Raw genomic sequence first — 26,302 nt, forward strand, 5'->3', positions numbered from 1 at the left:
TTCAATATATCATCTTCAGGATCTCTGTGAATGTGACTTTTCTGTAGTATTATTGAAAAATTCCAAGGAACTCTCTTCTACCAAATGTGTTTGGTAGAAAATTTTTTTATATTTACTCAGTGGAAATGTAGTAAGCAGGAATATGCAGTATTTACCTCTAAGAGAAGCACAAAAGTTGGAGAACACTACTGGGTTTTTTTCAAACTAAGTTTGTTTCCTTAATTAAAATAAAATGAGAATTTTGTCTCTCTTGTTTTTTTAGTAGGAAATTTTGTGATATAACTGCACTTTTCTTTACTCAATAGACTTGTGTACAAATAAATTATTCTCAGTAAAATTTAGTCTTTGAATTGATCTTGCTCTTGTTCTATGTAACTTCTTGGCCACTGTAGTTTAACTTGATGAGGCTTTTTTAGTAAGTTATGCTATTTCTCTTAACTGCCTCCAAAGACACTCTACTGATAAAAATCTTAAAAGTTCTCTCTGTTATTTGAAACATAAATGAATACTTTGTGTACACTAATGTAATGGTAATTTTATTTTAATTTTGGCTTTTTTGTGTGTTGATGTTTCAAATTCTATACAGACCTGACTACTCTGTGCCTGGGACATTTTGTAAAGAATAACATGATGTGAAACACTAATATTGATCCTTGGGGGACGGTGTTTGTTTGTTGTGGGTATTTGATTTATTTTTGTATGTTTGTTTTGACTTTCCAGACCTCCTTCTTGCTAGTTTTAGAAGGCTCCATTTTTATAGTTTGGAGATACTAGTAAAGTCCATCCTACAGTTTTCTGGTTCTGATGATGAGATGGATAAGTTCTGCACAGTCTTATCATATGACTTCTACTGGTGTTTCAAACTTGTGTCTTCAGTTTCAAAGCTTACATTATATATTTTGCATTGGGGAGCATATTCTTACAAGATTAACTCAAAAGAATAGATGGAAGAATACCCTATTTATATGAAAAAAATAACTTTGAAGATACTTTGACTCATTTGTAGTCAAATGGTCAATCTTCACCTTATATGATTGATAATATGGGGTAGGAACTAATAATATTGTTGCAAAATCTTCAGTATTTAATTAAATCTGTGGAATGTTTTAAAATCAAAATATCCAAATACATAATTCTATGAAATGATATGCAAAACTTTTTAATTTAGAACCTGACCTGCAGATGACCTTCAAATTAATAAGACTTCAGTGCTTTATCAGAACAGATGTTAAAAGAGCAAGGTTCTGAGCTCCATATATGTATAATTAGTAAGGGACTCTAGAATGGATTTAAAATGGATTATGTTAATTCTGATCTTAGAGACAGCAGTCAAAAACCTTCCAGATGAACTAACAGTGTTCTGATAAGCTGATCCGTATAATTTAAATAAAAACCTTTTATACGATTTTGACACTATTATGGTTTTATTCCCCAGAAGTCTCACCATGTGGCACACTCGGTCATTTGCTATTTAAAACAAAACAAAAACCGCACACGTAAACCCCCCAGACCTTTTCTTATGTGCAACATTCCCGTCACCTTATGTATATTTTATATAAACCAAGTATATAATAAACTAAAGCTCCTAATTTACACTTGAAATCTCTTTATTTGCAGTCTTCTGAAAGCTGTTCTGTTCTGGAATAAAAGAAAGATTTTCCCCATCCTCCAGCTATGCTGAGTCGTTAGCTTAGAAATGTCTTGATTGAGAAAATTCAAAACATTGTGTTAATTTCAGAATTGAACAAGAAGTCGTGACTCTAGTATTAGTAATTTGTTATTGCTTGTCTGAAGGAAGCCAGAAGTTTGAATTGTATTTCAGTTTGAAACTGTTTACTCATGTATACATGTGTTTTCCGACTAAGAATGGTGGAAGGAGGGTGGGTGTAGATGTGTTCGTGTTCGCATATACCTAAAGATGGCAGATACATACAGGCATGCTTTTCCAAGATTTTTCTCATTGTTTGGTGCACATACTGCAATGTTGGGTGATTGGCAATTTGTGTTTCAGAAAAAAAATCAAATTAATAAAAAACCCTAACCAATTCAATCTAGAAGGGTAGATAAAGGTTGTGACTTTAGTGTCTCCATTCTGCAGGATGCTCCATGTGGTGTTGAGACTCTATTGATCAGAACAGCTAATACCAGAGGAGCCTACTTAAAATTTTTACTTGACTGAGTCACTCTGGCAGTTCACTGTCTTTTTCCAAACTAAAGCATTATATGGATGGTGTTTTGATTCTTACTTTTTCTAATAACAGAGTAATTTCATTAGATGCATATTGATTGCATGTGTGATATTGATATCCTATATTTGATAAATTATTTTATGAAGTTTTTATAAGCTACATAATTTTATTTTAATTTCTTTATAGATACTATTCTGCTTTAAAAACAATGGAACAGCTTGAAAATCTATATCTTCCTAGAGTTAGCCAATATCGGTTTTGCCAGATAATGATAGAAAATCTTCCAAAACTGCGTGAAGAAATAAAAGAAATATCCATGTCAGATCTAAAAGATTTCTTAGAAAGTATTCGAAAGCATTCTGACAGAATTGGGGAGACTGCCATGAAGCAGGTAAGCTGACATAACAGGATGATTTCAGTCCTGTTGTTTAGTGAAAATTTCAGTGTTGAATTATCCCAAAAGATTTGCCCAAGGGTTATAGTTATCACATAGACCTCTAAGTAAAGATGGAGAGCTTGCTAACATCTTGTGTAGGTTCTGTCTGTGTCCTAGACAAGAAGTAGTTTCCTCCCTGGGAAAGGAAGGAGAAATGCTGTATATCTCAAGTTTCAAAAAATTGTGAGATACTTTGAGTAGTCAACTCCTGGACAATCTGTAGCTCAGCAGCTACTGCACCAAAACAAAGAGCAGCCTATCTGGCCAGATGACAAAGATGAATTAGACTAAAAGAAGTGCTGAGATACTACCTAGTTCTCTCTAAAATACTACTAATACAGAAGACTGAAGTAAAGCCAGGGGGAGACTGAGACAGCTGGAGGCCTTGCATATTCCATCACAAAATAATCTACCTCTTTAAAGCACTGGTACTGGGCAAGCTTTAAATCAGTTAATACTTCTAAAATTATTCAGAGCAAATAAAGTTTTCATTTCGCTTCTTGTTGGAGAGAATTCAGGTTGGGCTGCCATTTTGTCATCTAGGGTTCTTGTAGAATGCTGCATTGATTATTATAAGTGAAACTTAATTGCAAGATTGTGCCGTGTTACTTCGTTGCATTTCTTTTAATAGTGAGGACAATATAGAGCCTTTGTCTTCTGCATCCGACTGCTCACTTAGACTTAACTGAAGACAGAAAACAAATAGTTGGAAACTCTGTGATAACTGTACTTCATTTAAATGTTGATTCTCTGTTTGCAATTTATGATCAGGAAAATTAAAGATTGCTTATTTTATTTTTTCTGCCTTTAAAATTATATTCTGGAGGTTAAGGAAAAACTGCAGAATTCACTATTGAACTCATTTATCATCCCAGATTGATTAAAGGCAAAATCATTGGTGTAGGCTGAGGGCATTCATCTTGAAGTTATACTGGTGTGTATTCAATGGCACCACCTGTTTTTCATGTCCTAGCGTATGCTCATCAATGGTGAAATTTGAATTATATCCCTCCTTATTGATTCTACTCTTAAAACAGGCACAGCAACAGAAGACCTTTAGTACCACTCTTCAGAAGCAGAATAATGTAAACTATGGTCGGAATATGCATTTAGGTAGAAGCAGAATTTCAGAATCCAAGAATGAAATGACATTGAAGCGAACATTTGAAGATGATGATGAACATGAAGAAGAGGTAACTGTTCTAAATCAGTACATCTTGTTTAAAGTGATTTTTTTAGGTTTATTTAACAAAACTTGCAGTACCCTGTCTGTACATGGTAATTGTTAGTTATGAAGAATCGCAGAACACCTTCAAGGGACACCAGTCCAGAGCAGCATTTTAGGGTGAAAAAATAGGGCCAAAATATTATTCATATTAATGCTAGCTTTAGCATCATGTTTGAGGACATTCAGATTGACAGAGCTTGCAATTGTTCTGGAATTCAGTTGCAATTGATATTATGCATTACCTGCCCACTGTAAATGGTATGTGGCCCACTGGAATATTCTGCTATTGCTAAAGCCAACCTTTTGGTGTTGAGGACGTGAGCTTCAGTTAGAACTTTTTCATCTGTCAAATACTTGCTATTCCTAAACTGAATGAAACAGTGAGTATTTAGACCTTTAAATCTGATGCTTTGAAACAGAGAAAGGAGTCTGGTGGTGTGACATAAATAAAATATAGTACTTGTAGTACAAGGGGAAGAGAGATTCAAGCAATTGATTTATTGTTTTGTGATAGAAACCATCCATTTCTGAGTCCTTCTTACATAGGCAAGTTCTGTTGGCAGTATATCACATTTTGCAAATTATGTGTTTTTTATGTTTTATATACTCCTCTTTTTCCTTTCCTTCTTCAGGTTTTGACAGCCCAAGATCTTGTAGACTTTTCTCCAGTCTATAGGTGTTTGCACATCTACTCAGTTTTGGTATGTATTAAGGTCACCTCAAAAGGATATTTAAATTTTTGTAGTTGAATATTCATTTTCACATTTTTCACACTCTTAATAGTTCCCAAACATGCAAGCATATTACTTCTAGGATTAGTACTCCTGGACGAACCAGCTGAGATGGGTAGAGTAGGGATACACAGGCATGACTCCATGTTTTATATGCATAATAAAGGACACAGTAAGATGTTGATTACCTAAGTGTTTTTAAGTATATATGTAAAATATGCATGTTTACCTCAATACTAGTATTGGCACTTCTGCAGTTCCTGCAAGTGTTCCGTGTTACCCAAATGTTTGGATCAATATTACAAAACATAGCAATATTCATTCTTAATCTTGTGGAAATCAGAACAGTAGAGAAAAATAGGAAACAAAATCTGAGGATTCTGACAGTGTGTTCAGGCAGATTAAGTAGGATTTGATGACAGAGACACAATAGCCTATTTTAATTTCTGTAAAAGAGATTCAGTTCACAAACTGACAAAGACGAAAACTTTTTTTGGGAAACATGCTACCAAATTATTTGTTATTTTCTCATCTTTCCTATGTCTCAATTACTTTCTTGAATAACCTAGAGAAATATTTTAGGAGACGATGAGTTTCAGTTATAGAGTAATAGCTAATATACCTTATCTATAAATATTAGTATACTCTGAAAGCTGTAGTTGAAAAACAGACATACTGTTTAAAATTCATATTACTTGACAAAATGTAGGCACGAGCAAAATTTCTACTTACAGTACAGGCTGTTGACTACTTTATAGGAAAAGGTAATTTCTGCATATTTCATTCATGCAAAACTTTGCTGCTGACAGCTGGAGGTTTATATATGGAATAAATGCAAAATATGTGCTGAGTTTAAGAGAATTCTACCCTGAAATTAAAAAGTGCCTTTTTCATACTGAAACAATGTTCTTGTTTTAACTACTTTTTATTCTTTTTTTTAGGGTGATGGAGAAATATTTGAAAATTACTACAGAAAACAAAGAAGGAAACAAGCACGATTAGTTCTGCAGCCACAGTCAAGCATGGTAATCAATTTTTTTTTTTTTGCATTGACTTAAGTTGTAGCTAATGCTTAGTGGTATTTCTATTTCTAAACTTGTTTCCTTTTTCACTGAAAGCATGAAACAGTAGAAGGCTATAGAAGATACTTCAGCCAAATTGTAGGGTAAGTTTTATAAATAAAAATTTATTTCAGTTTTAATCTGTTGATGCTTTATTCACTCTGTGTTCTCTCATTGTCTGAAGACTTCCTTCTGCAAGATTCAGTTACTGCACAAATCATGTGGGTGATTGTTGCTGAATCTGAGTAGAGAAGAGCATCCATATCCTACCAGCCCTGTGCCCTACAAGGACACTTCAGAATCCTGGATTCCAGATGGCACGAAACAAACTGTTTCACATTTTGACTTCATTCTGGGCAAAATTGAACACCAAACCTACCCATGTGTCACTGCTCCAGTGGGGAAGGGTTTGACTATGCTTGTGTGTGAAGAGTAGAATTTGCTCTAATATTAGAAAACAACTGAATAATATAAGCATTGTTTTGTTTTAGTTTCTTTGTAGTAGAAGACCACATTTTACATGTAACCCAAGGATTGGTAACTAGAACATATACTGATGAACTCTGGAACATGGCCCTTTCCAAGATCGTTGCTGTTCTTAGAACACATTCAGTAAGTGAGAAGTCTTATCAGTATTGCAGTTTAAATCCTCTTACTTCAGAGCTCTGTGTATTTAAGGCTGGGATAGCAACAAAGTGAAAAATTACACCTATCTCATGTTTTATTTTTCTTGTGATTAAAAATTGCTCAGATTTGGGAGGGAGCCTGCCAAGCTTTTGTTTTTCCCCACAGTATCAGGCTGTGATCCGCAGCCATGGGCTATTTGCATAATCCTCCACTGATTTACAACTCACTGGGTCTTCCAAACCTTCTCTTAGTCCAGCAGTTTAGAATATGCAGAGTTAATCTGCTGTTATTATTGCAATCCTTCCTCATTAGTCTCAACTGACCTCTTCATTAGATCAGATTGAATAGTTCAGCACTGAAAGCACCACCAGGAAATAGTTCCTAATTATCATTCCAAATGCAATGTTTCCAAAATAAACTCCACCAGCAAACCCCTTGGAGCTCTCTCTTCAATGCTATAGTAGTGTTATGTTTATGTTGAAGAAAAGGTATTAGAAAAATTCTATGTTAGCTCAGTATTTCAGTACTTTCGAAGTGCATCTCCTAAAGTTTTATTTCTACCTTAGCTGCAGTGATACTGCAAGCTATTTCTTACTCCTCTGTGAAAAAACACTGGAAAACACATTGTTCACTCAGACTGACAGATAGTAAATTGCTTCAAAGTTTACTATTGGTATAACTTTTACTATCAGAAAGAAGAAAAGAATTTTATTTTTCCCTTTTTAATGTTAGCTCCTTTATGCAATGTTATTTTTATTTTTATTGCAATTCATCTTTAGCTCAAGGAATATTTGATATTTCAATTATACTGAGGAAAAATGGGGAAAAAGTTCAGGTTGCAACTATAGTTATCATAGGACCTTTACTGATCAGTGGTACATGAGATGTTCTCATATTTTTAAATTCTTTTAAGTGGATTACAATAAATTGAGATATATTTATCCAGCATTTTTTTAAAGATGAATACTTTGCTAGTTAGTTGTCTGTGTGTGGATTTATATGTATGATAATTTAAGGGTTAAAAGTAATGTCATCTCTAAAGAACTCTTCAAAGTCTTGTCATGTACTTCATCACTATTTCTTCTCAAAATGCATGACTCCCATCAAACCCAATTCTATCAAAATCTAACATTGTCCTACTGTAGACTAATATTTAGATAAATAAACCAAACCCTTACTTTAAGAAAGTATGCTAGGAGCAAAATTTCAAGAAAGGTGAAACAGGTGTATGTAATCTTTAACCAAAACTATATTCTCATGCTGCTTCAAACTATTTTAATGGGAATATTTTTTTACTTTGTCCAGTATTGCAAATAGTGAGGCTGAGGTGAAAGCCTTCGTTGTGTGACTCTGCACCTCTGAAAATCAGATTACAGTTATTTAGTAAATAACTTACGTCTTGACCTTTTTTCCATCAAATTTAACTTTGACCTTGTTCAGGAAGTATTTTATAGAGTGTTACCCATACAGCTGGGAAACTGAGGTGACACAGTTAGCATTAGGTAGACCTGGGCTTGGTGGTCAAAAGAGTGTCCTGTGGAACCTCTCTGATAATGATTTAGCAAAGTGTGCTTATGTTCCACTGAAATAAATGTAATTTGCTGATTTTCAGTCTCAGTACACCATACTGATATTGAATCTCATGATTTAGTTTACTTTTTCTGAACTTTTATACTACTGATAACTCATAGGAAAATTGAACAAATACTTTTATGTAGCTGGACTAAGTAAGGACAAGTGAGTCTAGTTTTTTTACTAAGGCTGGAGAGTTTAACCTGTACTACTATTCTTTGAAAATATATGTCTCATATTTGAAATCCTTTTAACAAAACCAGAATTTCTCACTTTCAGTCATATTGCGCTGATCCTGATCTTGTTCTGGAATTGAAGAATCTCATTGTAGTATTTGCTGATACTTTGCAGGTACGTACTGTATTACTATTTTAACTGAAATTCCTATAGTCAGATTTTAACTTTATGTAAGTGCAATGTTTGTGTTTTCATGAATCATATATGCAAATCAAACCCAAAATTACACAGTAGTGTTTAAAAATATGTATTTCTTGCCTCAGTTCCTCCTTTTCAGTATTATAAACTGAATGTATGCATTCTGGGCTATCCAGCTAGCATCAGTTATTCATATCTGTGCAAAATTAGTGTTTTGTAATTTTGTGTACATTTTTGTCTTTTACAAATACTTTACGTCTCATCTTAAACAAGGATAGCATTCCAGTTATCGTTAATTCTTTAGATGAGAGACCAGGTGAACATCATTGGCAAGTATTCTTGCAGTGTTTAACAAAGACAAATGGGGCAAATTTCCAAATGCATAGGATAAATTATTTGGTAAAAATTTAATATATAAACTTACAGTGGTGTGCTTGAAGTACTACAATTTATTTCATAGAAGTGACAAGATTGAATAATAAGTCCCATCTCAGAGTCCTGCAGTGCTATGATAGGAGTTGAATGTATTAGTTCTTGAACTATCCCCCCTTAATTTTTATACTTTAGGGCTATGGTTTTCCTGTGAACCGACTATTTGATCTTTTATTCGAGATAAGAGACCAGTACAATGAAACGCTTCTTAAAAAGTGGTCTGGATTGTTCAGGTTAGTATATCAAAATAATTGTGTCTTTTGTATTGCATCTATTGTTTTTGTCTAGCTTCAAGTTTTTATGATACAGTTATAATTCTGGAAGAATTTATTAACTCAAGTGTTGTGTATGAATTTCGGTTTGGATATATATTCAGTTTGGAGATATTCATCACATGTGACTAATGTTTAGGGAAAGAGACATCAAATACTGCTTCTGTAGTTAATGGAGAGAAGGAGGGTCTCCAAAGGGACATTACTGGAGAAACACGCAGGAGAGAGGCATCTGTTTCTCTTCATTAGGAACCTAATAATTCTAATCTATTGCAATAGGGCTTTAGGTTCCTAATTTATCTAGTCTTAATGTTTACAGTTAGCTGATATGCATATCTCCCTGACAAACTACTGATATTGCCAGTATGTCTTCATGTTTTTTTAATGCACATTAATTTCCACCTATTCCTTGGAATCCTTTGATTGAGTAAATTTTAAACCCAGGAATACGTTGGTCTGAGACTGTACTCCAAAGCGTATTTGTAGATAGGGCGTGATGTCTAAATGTGCACAAATTGTTTACCATAAAGTATGTTACATTGTATTACAGAAAACCTTAACGTTAAATTGACCACTTAAGGTTCTTGAGCTCCCCACTCTTCTAATATAGTCATTTGACTAGTAGGGAGGTCCAGAGGGCACTCAAAGTGTGCTGTGCCATAGGCCTGGTTGAGTTCTGAATCATCTCTGCTGGCTCAATGTAGCTCTGGTGCCCAGGTGAGACACTCGGAATATCGGCTTTAGTGTAGGAAGCTGTGGGTTACCATGATTAATAACTATGTTATGGTTTACTCTGGAGTGGACTAGTTGATCTGAGGTTCCTTTGATGTATTATGCACATATTAAAACACTTCTAGGTATTTTTTTCTCTGTGATTAGACACATGATAAAGAGTTAGCATATGTGAGGTACTTTCAAAGTAATATTTGGGATGTGCTAAAATTCTTAAAACTTCTTGAAGATACACACATAAATGTGGTAGTAAAATTTATATTCATTTACGTGTTTTAACATCAGAAAATACTATAAGTTACGTGTCCATTTTTTTTTTCACTTTGCTAATTCATCAGGGATATTTTTGAAGCAGACAACTACAGCCCTATTCCTGTAGCAAATGAAGAGGAATACAAAATAGTCATAAGCAAATTTCCTTTTCAAGATCCAGAACTTGATAAGGTAAGGAAAAGTTTTATGTTATTCAAGTTTGTGGAAATCCAATTAAGGACACTTGGGACAGTAATGATTTTTATAATTAAAAAGCAATTAAACTTTGAAAAGCTAGGTAGATTAAGAGACTAAATCACCTTCTTTGTGCATAATTATCTAGTCATAAATAAATATGAAAATGAAAGCTTTAGTCATTTGCTCTGATGTTTGAGTGAATAATGAAACCCATTGTTTTGTAAACAAATTAATAATATGGTTTAATTGATAAAGTCTTTATGTAATGATAATACAATCCGTCTTTGCAACTCATTGGGTTTAGTAACTCAGTATGTGCTGTAGTGTTGCAAAAATACGTGTAGAACAGGGATCAGAGACAGCGACTTTTGTATTTCACTTTTAAGTTTAATTATTTTTTGTGGGGGGGCAAAATAAACGTGAAGAGACTGTAAATAATTCTGCTGTAGTAGCATTCCAGTAGGATGTCCTTTTGTAGCCTCAGCCGTTCTTTCACTACAAACTCTTTTCACAGAAAGGTGATTAATATGTTTTGCTATTCAAGTATGGTTTTGGTAATACTAATAAAGAACTAAGAGGCTCATGATGGAGTCTGTAGAGAAGAACTAAATCTAAGAACAACCTGATGGTGGGAGTAACTGTTGTAGGGGAAAGCTGTTTTGTACACAATCCATTGCTACAGATACCTGCTAAAGTAAAAAGCTATTCTGAGTTTGTGGTTCAGCAGGGATTTGCCAGGCAAATGTAACAGCTGCCTGTCATTAATACAGTGTCATTAATACAGCTGCCTGTCATTAATACAGTGAAGATGAAAAACTAAAGTAGGTTTTTATGCTGATTTTTGAATGAGACTCCAGAGGGCTTCCTGGATGCTTTCCTCCATCAAATTCATTTACTTAGCCATTATGATACTCAAATAAAATAAACAGAATAACATATTTTGCTAATAATTGAGGAAATTTTTAATTTGTACTAAATAATTTTATCTTCTAGTTACATATATGTATGATTAATACAAAGCTTTGGCTTTTTTTTTTTTTTTTTTCACCAAAAGGGAAATGTATTCTCTGTACTCAACAATTTTCAGTCTGGTTCATGATACAGAGAGTTGTTTCTATTTCATTGTGAGCAGCACTTATGGAGATATTTTACAGGCAGAATCTCACTGATTCTTAGTTTTTGGGCTGATGAGCTTGAGAGTAAAACTGGGAATCAGGTTGGATTCTGTTCTCAACTCTATCATTAACCAGCTGCCTGGTGCTAGTAGTCACTTCACATCTCTCTGTTACTGTTAATTCATCTTTAAAGGAGGGAAAACTTTTTTTAATATATCTCTGAAAAGAGCTTTGAAACCTGTATGTAATTAGAAATAAGACTGGTGGGGTTTTTTGTGTGTCCTAGCAATTTTTGAATCAATTTAGTTTACTTCAATCACATGTAGTGAAGGGGCAGAAGTCTCTGTGATAATTTGAGTTGGTAACCAAGTTTTGTTGACTAGACAGAAGAAGAGAGGAGAAAGATTCGTTAAGTATCCTTGTTGAAAGACTACAGTGTTACCTTGTGTGTTATTAGGTAGCAGGGGATCCACATGGAGGGGAAACTTTATAAATGCTCCAACATCACTTCTCTTGATTACTGTTTATAATTGCATCCACTTGATACCTCTCTGTCGTTACTTCAGACTGTAAGACACTGGGAGATCCTGTTGTGAGGGTTAATTTAATCTACATTTCGGTGTTGAAAATAATAAAGTAAAGATGTATAAGTTCAGGCTAGTCACTGAAGGAGCCTATGTAGTTGATAGAAATAGACACCCCAGAGGGCTAAGTCCACTTGATGCATCTCTGGTGCCTTTTACAGATTAAAGGAAATTTCACCTTTGAAAATGTCTGTTTCTCTCAATTTATTATAAAAAGAGACAAACGTGAGCTTGTGTCTCATTTTTAACTGTAGGTTAGGATGAAGCATCCTCACATTTTACAGGTAAGTTTATAAGAGGTGCTTACAGCACATTAGGCAGAATTATGACCACAATCTATTAGATATTTAACATAGCATAAATAGATAGTATAGATATTTAACATTTATTTAACATAAATCCAATCTGACTGAACAAAATAGTCTTGTCTGTACTCTACTGTTTCGATTGATTATGGCAAACTATCATGGTTTGATTATATAATTTAATTTTATTCCTTGTTCTGTATTCAGAAGTGAAACAATTGGTTGTAGCTCTGTTGGGTTTTTTCCCTTGCTTCCTGCTCTAATGATCAAATAGAAAGTGGTGTGTCCTCCTGTATTGGTCAGATACTGTAGAGGATAAAGAACTGCAAATCTTTGAATATAGGAAGATGGAAACTCAAGTCCTGCTGACAGAATATTGTGATGAGCTGGAATAGTTGTATGTAGTAGCATTTGTTTTATTTGTAAAAAGTAATTTCTTAAATCAGATAAACACATATTTGAAGTAAATTTTATTGTTAAAAAAATGTTTGCTACTGTTATTTGTTGGCGCAAAAGCCTGGCTTACATCACATATTTGTCAAACTGCCTAATCTTATCTAAGAGTATGGTTAGGAGAATGTCAGGGTAATCTGTTTTACCTTGGTTTTTTTTTAATAAAGAAGTTGAGCTGTTGTTGATTGATGCTTTTTTTTAAGAGAAATTGAATTCTTCAGGGATGATACCAGTTGATTATTTTTCTCATGCACTAGTCAGAGTGAGTAAATAGAGTAAACAGAAAAGTAAATTTTTTTTGCAGATTTCAAAAATTCTGTATTCAATGCAGAATTACCTATTTGGTATGTGTAGATTTAATTGAATGTGTTTATTTTTGTTCTCCCAAATACAATATCAGCTTTAAAATTGAAGTAGGAGGCATGATTTTATTATTACAGAATATGGTATTTCCTGCATGTTAATCCAGATTCCTGAAAATAATTCAAACTGCTTTGGTTTTGTGAACCATCAAAAAAAGTGTCTAAGCATTCCCAAGATACTTGGAAAATCCTGGAAGTATTGAACTTCTCAAACTTGTTTTTGCACTGCTTTATTTCGAAGAGGAATGTTTTCATTTTTGAACCTCTTATCCCATTGACTTCTATCTTGTTCATTCAGATTAAAAAGTTTAAGACCTATTTTTTAATGTATTTCTGTAAATTGCTTTCTACAGGGGAATCTTAAATTAAATAGTCTCCAAACTTCATTATAATTTAAAGAAGTGATAAAGTTCTATTTTGCTTATAAACCATTCAAACAGATCTAGAAGTTAGCTCAATGCATACCAGTGTTTGTATTTGATGAAACGCACAAAATGTTAAGGTAGATTAAAATGTTGATAGTGTTAAGTGGCTTTCTAATTGTTGGGTTTGGTACCAAGCTCTCTTGCAATCAGTTTCAGGTGTAAGATAGTGTGATCTTTTATTTTCACAGCAGTCCTTTCCAAAGAAGCTTCCAATGTCTCAGTCAGTGCCTCAGATTTATATGCAGGTCAAGGAATTTATTTACGCAAGCCTTAAGTTTTCGGAGTCACTTCACCGCAGGTGAGCTGGAAGTATCAGGAATGTGACTGTAAGGTAACCTGTAACTTTCAGGTGACCCAAACATATATACTAGAATGAAAATACATGTTCTTGTGTACTTGCTTCCTGTGCTTGTTTCATAATTTGCATATATAATTGTTTGTATTTTTCTATGATTCCCAATGGTATAGTTTATATTTCATGTATATATATGCCTTACAATATGTGTATGGGTGAAAGTAGCTGGGTATGGTAAGCAGTCTAAAGGACTGCTGGGGTTTTTTAAACAGTATTGACTGGTTTGAATAATCTAGGGAATTTATTTATTTAACATAGCATGTAAAGATTGAAAAGTATACTTTGATACTGACCATTTCAGAAACAATTGTTTAGTGTCCCTGATTACTTACGAGTCTTTCCCTTCTCAGTGATTTGAGCTTCCTTAGCAATGATTTTTCCTGAAACAAAATGTGGTGTTTGCATCTCTTTCCCTCTTCTATCCCAACTTTTTCTGACCCATTTCCTTTCCTCTTCTGGCTTTCAAAAGCTTAGTTTTAATTACATAAAATAGAATTAATAGATCTGAAATCTGGAAGGTATTCGTGGCCGTCACCCACTTCTGCACTGTTAAAGATGTAAATTACTCCCTTTCACACATTCTTAATTGATACTGTTTATAATTTACACGTACTAATGAGCACATGTTGACCTCCTTAGTAACTCATTAAAACCCACAAATTACTCTTTACGAGCTGCTGTGTCAATAAACATGTCCAAAATCTAAAAATAACAGATTTTGCTTCAGTGTTGAAATTCAGTTAATGGATATTTGGTAAGTAAAAGAGGTGTTCTGTCTGTTAGATCACAGAAGACTTGGAGCAACCAGAATTTAAATGCACATAGGGAATTCTTAACATGAAAAGTTCCCTTTGCAGGGAAAAAATTAAAATTATTAAGTATTGCTGTCAAAATATTGCCATGCACAGCATAGTTATAAAAATAAACCTTTTTTTTTCAGCTCAACAGAAATAGATGATATGCTCAGAAAATCTACAAATTTGCTGCTTACAAGAACCCTAAGTAGTTGTTTACAGAATCTAATTAAAAAACCTCATATAGGTTTAACAGAGGTAAGTTTTAAAATACATATTCTAAGACTCTTACCATTTACAAAATCAAATGACAATGAATGATACAAAAAGGATTTTTACAAGAATTTTTTGTCTCTTGTAGCTTGTTCAAATCATCATAAACACAACACACTTGGAACAAGCCTGTAAATACCTTGAGGATTTTATATCTAACATTACAAATATTTCACAGCTGACTGTTCACACTGCAAGACTTTATGGACTTTCTACGTTTAAGGTATAGTACATGGCATCCATTATATGACTGGATCTGAAAAGTTATATCAAAATCACTATAAATGAAGCATTTTAAAACAAAAGGGTGTGAGGGCAAAGTGTGCATTCTCATTTTTGTCTTAAAATAATTCTGAACTCTTAAGCATTCAGTTCTAACACTGAACAGATAAACACTGTTTTTATGTTATTGGTATGACCTGGAATATGTCAGTATGTGAGAAGCCTCAGTACTGTCTTTCAAATGAATTTTTTATTAAGTTATGAAATTAAAATCTAAGCTTAACTTCACAAGAAGCTTTTGATAGATTAAGCTCCAATTTATGTAACATCTCCCTTTTCCTCAATGGAATCAAGCAAACAGCTAGCTTACTCTACAATGTTTGTATCTCTTTGATTTTATTCTACAGTGGAAATATTTTGTGGTGTATTTTCAAATGGTATAATTATTAATATAAAAGGAGTATTAAGAATGTGCTACAAAGCACAAGTTATTCTAATTTTACAATTTATGTTTTATTTACATGTCCTGTATAGACACAATAATAGTTGTTAAACGATCACTGGAAATTTCCCTGTTTCTAATATACTGCAACTGCTTATCTGCATGAGCTGTGTTTTCTGTGATGCTTTTCAGAAAGGATGGAAGTGCTTAAACTTATATCTCAAAAAATTAAATCTTAAGTGATGTATATTCAGCATAGACAATTACCATTTCATCATTTAGCATGTCAACATTTGTAACCTGAGGACAAAATAATCCTAAAATAAAAAATTATTTAGTTTTCTTTCTATATATGGCTCCTCATCTCATTAGTAGATGAAGTTGTTCTTGCATATATATATAACAAAAGCTTCATGAGTTAAGGACCAGGAGAGATCACTTCCTGATCACTCTCATGATGTGGGGATCACAGACTCAAAGTGGGGATATTGATAACATTTATTACTAACAGAATCAGAACAGGAGAATGAGAAGTAAAATAAATCTTAAAAACACCTCCCTCCATCCCTCCCTCCTTCCAAGGTCTGCCTCCTCCCCCCTCAGCATTGCAGGGAGATAGGGAATGGGGGTTATGGTCAGTTCTTGTTTCTGCCTCTGCTCAGGGAGAGGAGTCCTTTCCCTGTTTCCTGTGGGGTCCCTCCCATGGGAGATAGTCCTTCACAAACTTCTCCAGCATGAGTCCATCCCACAGGCAACAGTTCTTCACAAACTGCTGCAGTGCGGGTCATTTTTCCATGGGGTGCAATCCTTCAGACACAGGCTGCTCCAGCTTGGGTCCCCCACAGGACCACAAGTCCTACCAGGGAACACCTGCTCCAGTGTGGGCTCCTCTCCCCACAGGCTGCAGGTCCCTGCTCCAGCATGGGCCTCCCATGGGCTCACAGCCTCTTTGTGCATCCACCTGCTCCAGTGTGTCTTCTCCACAGGCTGGGGTGGGTCTCTGCACCCCACTGGTCCTCCATGGGCTGCAGGGGCACAGCTGCTCCACCATGGTCTGCACCATGGGCTGCAGGGCCTTTGCTCTGGCACCTGGAGCACCTCCTGCTCCTCCTTCTGCACTGACCTTGGTGTCTGCAGAGATTTTCACATGCTCTCACTCTGCTCTTCTCTGTCTGCAATTTTCATCTGCCCAATAACTTTTTTTTTCCTTCTTAAGCATGTTATCACAGAGATGTTACTGTCATTCCTGTCATTCCTGGCTTTGGCCAGTGGCGGGTCCGTCCTGGAACCAGCCGGCATCGGCTCTGCTGGACATGGGGGAAGCTTCTGGCAGCTTCTCACAGGAACCACCTCTGTAGCCCCCCCACTGCCAAAACCTGGCCACAGAAATCCAATATGTATTGGAGGGATTAACTGAATTCTGTATCTGTGCTTAGTATCTATGCACTTCAGAAGAATATGGGATGAATGCTGACAACCAAGATTTTTTATTTTGTATGGTTTCTCTCCTGTCTACTTTGCTGGAAAACTTGTTAGTGCAGTGTTCTCCAATTAAAGTAGGGAATTCTTTTCTTGTTAATCCCTCTTTTTTTTTTCCTCTCTATTGTAATGAAAAACTGCTCACAGTTTCTCACCTGGGCTCTCAGAGAGTTTGGTATGTTCTACTGTTATTAAATTCATGTCCTGGTGGCAAATTGTGTCACCTCCATTCTTTCTGAGTGGTCAAAAATCTCCTTTTATTAGCAGCATTTATCACATTTACATTCCATGAGATGAACTTTTAAGTGCATCTACACTACATTTTTTTAAAAACAGAAGGACTAGTCTTCCCATCACCAGTAAATCATTTTAACTGTTAAGGGTTATACAATCACTCCACGAATGACTTAGTTGTTAAACAAAAAAAACCAAACCCAAACAAACAAAAAATTGAAGGAATTTTACTAAGCTGAAGCAGATGTATTTGCAAGCCCCATCATTATAGATTGTTGAAACTGAGGTCTCATTGTTAATTAGAAACTTTAAATATAGATTAGTTAAAGCTTTCTTAATCATGGCCATCTACAAAATTGTGGATGTCAACATATTCATTTGACATGTTAACAGGTTGCCAGATTCTTGTGTGTTGGATTGGGAGAGCCGTTCAGTGGAGGCTTCTACAAGTTGTTTTGGCAGTAAAAATGCAATTTTTAGGGAATCATACTTTTGTATTTATTCATGGCAGGGCCACATGCTTTCTTGCTTGCTTCTGAAGTGCCTCATAGCCTGGGGCCTGACTGAAGACTAAATTTGGCACATTCAATGTAAAAGCACCTGTAAGCTCAGATAAATGTAAATGTTTTTATTTTTTCTTTTTGCCTTTCATATTTACACTTTTCTGAAGAGCCATGTTTTTTTGGACTGCTTTTTCCTAGAAGAAAGTAGTGATGGGAGTTTCATCTGCTTTTTTGTTGCTTCAGTATATCCAGCCTATTTTAACTCTTTAAAAATCTCAAGCAACTGATCTGTTTGCTTTAAATCAAATGTCTTACTTGAATTATTGCTCCGTATTGGTGAAGAAAGTTTCATGCTGTGCCCAAATTAGAAAGACATTGAGAAACTTTAAACTCCAGGCTGGCAAAAGCACACTTTTCCAGCAACACAAATGTACCAAGCATCTGCACATAGATCCCATTGGATCTCTGAAGGTGTCCCCTACACAAATGAAGCAGATCATTAGCAGTGTGAACTCAGTTTGCAGTAAACTTCACTGTTCCAAAAAGTAGAATCCATTGTGTGGCAGAACAAAAAGTAGGGGTAGGAGGAAGTTCTAAATCATGGTGTATGATGATCAGGATTTTTAAAGGAGTATGAAAAATTATGACTATTTTTCAGATGTGCAGCTTTAAGGCATTATTACATAAAAGTCATGATTGCTGGGCCTCTGTCCATAAAAGATAAAATTATTAGGTTCTTTTATTATTTTCTTTATAAAATAAGGCAAATAAACTTTGTGTCAGGGTTTGTAAGGCTGAATAAAAGGTGGTTGTTGTGAAGAGAGTAAAGAACTTGCTTTGTTTCCAAATTCAAATTAACTTCATTTGTCTGAGAACTTAGATTCTTTTGTAGGCATGTTATTTTATAAACACTCACGGTATGCATTATGCGAGTATTTTAAAAACCACAGCCCCAGACTTACTGTAAGACAAAGTTAAAATGCTGATTTAAATAAAATATTTTTTAATCTAAGAAAAACACAAGACTTGAGTTTTGTTGATGGATATAGTTTTATCTGCATTTAATAATATTTTAGAATTCTGACAGTTGCACACGGTTTTTTTTTCAGGATGCAAGACATGCTGCAGAAGGAGAAATATATACAAAACTTAACCAAAAAATAGATGAATTTATTCAGATTGCTGATTATGATTGGACAATGTCTGAATCAGATGGAAGAGCCAGTGGATACTTAATGGACCTAATTAACTTTTTAAGAAGCACGTTTCAAGTTTTTACTCATTTACCTGTAAGTGTTCAAAATTAAATTTAATTTCAAACTATTTCAACATCATTTTATTTTAATACATGAAGGTTTTGAGGATAGATATGGTTTTTGAATTATGCATATGCTTGCAAGATGTATTTTTAATTTTTTTTCAGCACAGGAATATTGTCATATGTGTTTCAGTATATTGGTGATGGTTACCCATGGGAATACGAAGAAAATACTTACAAATACTTCAGTAATATTGTTACCAACAACTAATTTATAAATAATGTAAGAACTCATACAGTTTTGTAGGGCATCAGATGGACTTTTTAGTTAAGCATCTTGGTTTTGTGTGTACGTGCACTGATTCAAACAATGCAGAATTGGTGCTAATCCTGCATTTGTGCATCAGATTATGGAGGTCTTGTGTTCTCCAAGGTTTTTAGCTAAATAGTTTTGATCATAAGAAGTCATTTGATTCTAGTGAACTGAGCTTCCTTGAAATAAATCCTTGTTCATATTCAAATACATCCTGTGTTATTTTGTCCCAACAAAAAGGGTACTGTTAACTTGTCTTATGCATGAATTGTTACATTCTGTTGTCTGATTTCCCCTTGCTTTAAGACAAAAAAGACTGCTTCCAGTTTGGTTTATCATTGTAATACTTTATAGTTTTATAGGTTGGGAGTGGCTTCAGTAAGTCATTCAAGCTACATCTGCTTTTCATCAGCTTGTCCTTGGTTGCTACAGTCACACTGATGTCTGAGTGCTTTGCCCACATGCAATGCTTGTAAAGAATAAGTCCTTGAGGCACAGAATGTTTTGAGGCTTCAGACTGGAAATAATCTGAATAATAATTTCTTTATGTGCCCAGCAAGGTTTTGAAGTTGCTGGCATAGTGGGCTTATCTGGTCTTCCAGATTATATGTGAAGAGGCTGTGATTCTTCAATCTCCTGTTCTTTTAACTGACTCAAAGACATAACCCACCCAAAATGTATCATGTGGTGTTGACTGTGTTGTGTGAGGCCTGTGCTTCTGTGCCAAATCAGTGGAGCATTTTTTGATACAGAATAAGTTTGTTAGACAGTTAATTTCATAATAACTCAGTACACAAAGCAGCGTGAACGGAAGGCACTGCTCCTCAGTGGTTATATGCATATCGTAGTTAAGGGATGTGAGGTTTGTAGAGCAGGATGTACAGATACCTGCCATGAATGTAATGTGTTAAGAGGGATGGAAAGAAGCAGCTGTGGCATTAGGACTTAAAAATTGTGGAAAGAGTAGAAATATGTGCCTGGGGGCACAAGTCAGCCTTTGGAGAAAGGTAGTTCCTGTGAAGAGGCTATTCTCTAATTTCAAACTCTGATCGGGTACCAGGCAGGATGTAGAACTATATGGACAACTAATCTGCTCTGGCAAGAGGTTTCTTATAATTTTTTACTTATCTTGCATCTCGTTTCCTATCCTACCTTGGCCAGTTGTAGAAACATACAGTCTTATGGATGTTGTGTGTGAGCTCTGGAGTTTATATGAAAATGTGTACACAGTTGCATTATGGTAATTCTGATTAGACTTGTACTAGTAAGTTACTTTCATTAAGAGAAAATTTATAGTAAAAGCATTTTCAAAGATTAGCCCAGACCTAGGTTCCATAGCTCATTAAAATAGTAAGTGCTTTGGAGTGCTAAACTAAACTAGATTCTCCTATGCCATAATTAAGATTTGGAACAATTTTAGAATTAATTTTCATCAATGGATTACTCCAATAATGTCACTGTGTCATTTCCATAATAATTTTTGTATGGCTGGCAGAAACATTCCTCTGCTCCAAATAGTTTGTCAGAACTTTTATGTAATTAGAAATCAAAGAACAAAAGTCCTAGCCACTGGCCATAATTCTAGTAAGGAAAAGAGTGGGACAAGTAGAGGAATCTCTTCTATTCTACCTTAGCATACCTGATGGTGTTAGAGGGCATTGTGCCAGGGCTGGGGACAATGTGGCTGGTTGGCCACACTAGTTCTCTGTAGTCATACTCAAGGGTCTTTCTCTTTGGTATTGTTTCAAATGCTACTCTTCTTGTAGAACTGTTAAAATATGTTCTTTAACAATTTTTTTTGCTGTGATTCATTTGGCTCCTGTCCGTAGAATGTCGTTTTATTTTAGCTGTGTGTGTAAGCTGTGTAAATGCACAGGGATGTGTCTCCTTCTGTGCTTCCATGTGGGGCTGTACTGAAGTATTTCTGTACCAATGTAGGCATAACTTTTCAATAATACATCTTATGTTGTGTATCTGTTTTATGCAATTTGTATTACTTTTATTGGAATGTTAGAGCTTTAAATCAGATAGACCATGATCTCAACTCTACTGAACCTGCACACAAAGTGGCACAACTTAGTTGGAGTCTAATATCTCTGTTGAATCATGGGAAATGTCTTGTGTCCCCAAAGCTTTTTTCTCCCCCCCCTTCTCTTAAGTTTTTCATCTTAGTTTTCTCCTCTGTGTTTGTTTACTGTAATTAGGAAGCAATATTGGAAAAGAAAATAACTTTATTCCACCCTAGAGTTATATTGCCACTAGATTTATGTTAAAATTTATTAATGAGTCATGTTACATTTAGATTTTTACTATCCTCGACCATTCTAAGTCTTGCTTGAACAAAGTATGTTAATGGCATACAGATAACCTCTGTAAGCCAAGGTGGTAAACGTGGCATATATTTTGTAATGTAAGAGTTTTGGAATATGTTCTTTCTTGTAATGAAAACTTTCTGGAAGGGCATTTCAACAGACACTTTGTCATTTGAAGTTTGCTACTTTGATATTTTGGCATACAGTTCCTTATTACAGAAAAAGGTATTATTGCCAGATTAGTAGTATTTAAATTATAATCTCTTTGTTATGCCTCAACAAAATACTGTGTAAATTCACAGGTTTAAAAAAATAATTTAAGGAATTCTGTAGCTATAATTGTTCTTTTTGTTAGATTTTTCTTACCTGTTATTGCTACCAATTTTTTATTCTTTTTTTTTTTTTTTTGAAGTTGACAGTACATCTTAATTTTTTTGTTTTGATTGCCTTACTGGTTTCCTTCTCAGAATAACAACAATGACCATGCAGCTATGTCGGTAAGTAGATGCAAGATGAAGAAAAAGCATGTGAACAGAAAAACTATGAACTGCCTGCAGGCTTATTGCTTCAATTTTTAATCATTTAATAAAAAGACCCTTTCTGTTTTGCTGATGACTTGCTGTGTACCTTGTGTGGTTGCATGCAGGGATCGAGTTAATGGCTAACATTGGGCTTTCATACACTGGGACAGACAGCAGGAGTCCTAAAAACCTTGCAGAAGGTTGATGGGATGTGTCTTGCATCCCAAATGAGGTAATTTAGAGGAGACTATTAGACCTTTTGAAAGAGGGGTCAGGTATCAAAATACAGCCATGAGACATGCATACAGAATAAGGGTAGAGTGATAGAGCTGAATAAAGAATCAGCAAAAGTTCCATCGTTTCTCTGCTACCTCTGCCTGGGGTCAAAGGAATGTGTGTGCTGGTGTTCTTTATTTGCTTTTTTAAAATTTTTTAAAGAAGTTGATGCATTGCATTTAAGAATTCTTCCATCCCCTGATTATTTTCATGTCATTTTTTTATATAAGGAGTTTAATTTGATTTGGCATAAGCATTGCCATGATAATGAAAGTGATGAAGTTAATATTACTAAATTATCAAAATGTGGAGAATGGATCTAGCAGTGGGGTCCCAAGTTGTTAGGATCCTAGAGCACAGGAGTTACAAGTGGAGTTCTGGAGGTCAAGTATTTAGCCTGTTAAATAGAAGACTGCAGACAGATCTAGTGGCAGCCTACAACCTCTTGAAGAACAAAAACAAAACTGATGGAGCCAAACTCTTCTTGGTAGGACTGACAAATTCACACGTGGCTATGGTCACAGATAAAAGCTCAGGAGGTGAAGCTTCAATATTAGAGCAAGAGTTTGCATGAAGAGAGTGGTGTGGTATTGAAGGAGTTTACAGAGACATTGTTGAATTCCCGTCCTTGGTGATTTTGAAGCCTTAGCGAGGAAAAAGGACAATGGACCTGAAGCAGTGTTGGCAATAGTCCTGCTCCAAGTAGAAGGTTGGACTAGATGATGTTGGTGGTTCATTCCTATGAACATTTCTATCATTTGAATACTCAGTGTCATGTTGAACTGTTGAGGTAATAGGTGTCATGAGCACTATGAATATTGAATATTTTGTGTAGAAATACTTCCTGTTAATGTTGCATAGGTCTCAGTCTGCTGGTTTTGCCATGACTAAGGACTAGCAGAATTTCAGCAAAGCAGAGCACAGAAGCTGCGTGGAATTTGGAAGGTTATAGTTTGAGAGTTATGCAGTTTTTAATGGTTCTGTTTTCTAAATTCATAAGAATTGAGTCTTTTGAGATTATATTTACATCCTATTTTAAGTTCATGTTGCAGTTTATAATACCATTAGATGCTCTGAATCAAAAAGCAAATTAAAATTCCATTATGCAGCCATTCATCTCCTGAAAGAAATTGGATTATCAAATTTTTATTAAGGACCTGCCTTTTTTTAAGTTTAATTTTGAACTGTTAAGGAAAAATGTTACCTTCTAATTTCAGATCAGGTAATTTGAAATTATAATGGGTCTGTATATAAATGCTTTTAATCTAAGTTTAGAATTAGCCGAAATTTTATTCTAGGTATGTCCCTTGTCAATACAAATATAATGCAAATACAAAGTTAGTACTGGACAACTCTTTGGAAAAGAGTGGCCATTGAAAAACAACAGTTACAAATTACTTTCAATTAGGTATTTTTCATTGTTTCAGTAGCATTTGGGGCAGAGGCTGTAGGTAAAATTGATTCTTAAAAATTCCACTAGTGCTTTTAGAATACTTGTATTTTATCAATAGTTCAAAAATTGGATTTAGCTCTGACTGATAAAACCTGTATGTTTAATTTCTTTGCATTTCCAGAAAGAATGACGTTTTCATTTCATATTATTAAATTAATTCTTCAGCTTAACATCTTAGATTTCTAACAGATAAGTTTTGTTATTTTCTTTTTATGCTGAGGATGGCAGTTTGTGTTATTTTATTGTTTCTGTGATTGGCAGCAAAAGTCTAATTTCACAGCTTGCAGTGGGGGCGGAGGGGTGGTGGTTTTCTGCAACCATATTCAAAAACTGTCAATCAACAGCCTTCACAGGCTACTTAGAGAATGAGTTTTCTTACTGATTTCTCCAAATGCTGCTTCATGCTGTCTTTGATTGGCACAGCCTGGCAGGGAGGATGGATGAATCTGTCACTGGCTGGTTAATTGTGTTGCTGGTCTCAGCCTGACATCAGGTCTTTGACTCCTAAGTGGCTCAATACAAAACAAATTAGCAGATTGTAGTCATATTTCTCATTCTATATGCTTTGACTTTGTTGAAATGCAGTCCATAAATCATATTGACTGACACCATAGTGAATGATGAAAGCTGCTTTTGAGACAGCTAGCATGGGTTTTAGAAAGCAGCACCACGAAGGTGCCGTGGAAGGATGCATATGGCTGACCCTTTGGGAATTCCTAGGAGCCAAATGTCTCTTTACTACAATTGTTCTTCGGAGAAAAGCTTTTGGGTCCTATAAAAAAGGATTTAATATGTCAGCAAATTCTCTTTACAAGCTCCTTTGAAATATAAGAAGTTTGTCTAAGGGTTTTCTCTTTTTACAAACTTGTATTTCAGCAAAATGTGAAGGCTCGGTGAAAAAAACAGTTTCCTTTAACACTGTTAGCAGGTGTTTTTGCTTATAGAATAGGGTCCTTGTTTCCTAAACTTTACATTGGTTGAGTGGAAGAATAGGTTTTGTAGACAGCAGCAATTAGCATAGGCACAGCAGAGACAATAGTAGTGTCTCCAAATGGGAGGCAACTGGGGAGAATGTGAGAAGCCTGCTGAATCTCTGTATGCTGTTGAATATAGGTATTTAATTGCTAGATAACCACGGCCACCCTCGCCCCCCTTAAAAATTAATAATAGTAATTAAAAAAAACCCAAACAACAAACTGGTAAATAAAAACATCAATAATGTTTTAAAACTAACTGGGATTTAATTCTGGAAAATAAATGTTATTGCTATGTTCATGAATCCTTATGTTTCCTCTTCAAAATGCTGTATGAAAACATGGTGAGGAACTGATTAATTGGTAGATGGTGGAAATTCGGATTTTTAACTAGATCTCATTTTTCAAACACAAATTTTAATTTCATCTTTTCTGAGTATCATACATCCAACGTATTTTGAATTGGGAAGCACTGAATTTTGAAGAGGATAACAGTATAGTTCACATTTATTTCAGTTAAAATTCAGCATTCTGAGAGGTATGTGTAGCTTCATTTTTTCTCTAAATTTGAGAATATTGAGTGATTTTATTAAGTATTAACTGTGTATAGTAAACTTCTGTTATTTTTTGATATGTCATTTGAACAATAAGCCTGTAGTTCAAGTTACATAGTTGGAAATAGTTTATATGTTAGGATGTTTCCATTTTATGAAATGTTAAAATAAACATTAAATGTACATGTATTAATACTTATTTAAAGTCCAAGTGGCTTTAACCATGTCATTTCTGTATTGTAACCATTACCTTGTGCTCCAGTACTATTGATATTTGCCAGATTGTAACAATTAACTACACATGCTTGTTAGAAATATAAAATTCTGTCTTTTATTGAAGATAACAGAGGAGTACAGATTGTTTGCATATGAAATAAACCGAATGTTAAAATTTTTCGTGACAACCTATTAATCTGGTTGAACTTTTATTACATTATAGTGGCAGCATAAATAGGACATGGAGCTGATTTGATGGAGCAGTACATTAAACAGAGATGCACTAGTTGTTCCATTAAATCAAAATGACATTTCCATTAAGTATTTCAAATCTACTACACTGTAATTACATGAACTGTGGCCCATTGATCCCCGTTCTCACCTCCTTTTTTCCTTCCTTTTTCCCCTATTTTTTTTCTTCTCCACCTCCCCCCCGCAATTCCTATTGGTATTGTTCTGCTTGGGGAATAGAGCTACGTGTCTCCTGGTGTAATTACCATTGGATTTGGGAGACTTTTAAGCATGCTGTTCTTGCATTGTTTCTTACATTCCTTGTTGCCAGTTCATCTATTTTGCTCAAAAATGTTATGTGCTTTTCTGAGATTTTCAATTAAGAAACTGACATCTCATTTTAGATATAAAGCTCCTAACAGTTCAAGGTGTCCTACTGCTAAGGAGGTATTAGCAACAGCCATTTAATGTTTCAGTGTGAACATGAGGAGAGTTGAAGGCTTTCCATTGTGTTCGCTACACAATTTGTTAATTACCTTTTAA

The 26,302-nt window shown here is 34.8% G+C and overlaps 1 protein-coding gene across 9 annotated transcripts in view; it reads left to right on the forward strand.

Moving 5' to 3' along the window:
• Window positions 1–26,302, forward strand: part of EXOC6 (exocyst complex component 6) — an 87,254-nt gene that overhangs the window by 27,164 nt on the left and 33,788 nt on the right. For 3 of the 9 annotated variants that reach the window (XM_051800550.1, XM_051800557.1, XM_051800554.1), the window contains exons 6-19: window positions 2,376–2,580; window positions 3,663–3,818; window positions 4,486–4,554; window positions 5,526–5,609; window positions 5,703–5,749; window positions 6,137–6,257; window positions 8,124–8,195; window positions 8,787–8,884; window positions 9,994–10,099; window positions 13,538–13,647; window positions 14,645–14,756; window positions 14,860–14,994; window positions 18,761–18,940; window positions 22,002–22,031. In XM_051800550.1, the coding sequence (XP_051656510.1) occupies window positions 2,376–2,580; window positions 3,663–3,818; window positions 4,486–4,554; window positions 5,526–5,609; window positions 5,703–5,749; window positions 6,137–6,257; window positions 8,124–8,195; window positions 8,787–8,884; window positions 9,994–10,099; window positions 13,538–13,647; window positions 14,645–14,756; window positions 14,860–14,994; window positions 18,761–18,940; window positions 22,002–22,031 (1,525 nt within the window). Of the gene's footprint in view, window positions 1–2,375; window positions 2,581–3,662; window positions 3,819–4,485; window positions 4,555–5,525; window positions 5,610–5,702; window positions 5,750–6,136; window positions 6,258–8,123; window positions 8,196–8,786; window positions 8,885–9,993; window positions 10,100–13,537; window positions 13,648–14,644; window positions 14,757–14,859; window positions 14,995–18,760; window positions 18,941–21,946; window positions 22,032–26,302 lie in introns of all 9 variants that reach the window. The other 6 variants (XM_051800553.1, XM_051800558.1, XM_051800555.1 and 3 more) reach the window with 4 other exon arrangements.

Source organism: Manacus candei, unplaced genomic scaffold (genome assembly GCF_025592945.1).
Source record: "Manacus candei isolate 608988 ecotype Guabito, Panama unplaced genomic scaffold, ASM2559294v1 h1tg000050l, whole genome shotgun sequence".
Taxonomy (NCBI): Eukaryota; Metazoa; Chordata; class Aves; order Passeriformes; family Pipridae; genus Manacus; species Manacus candei.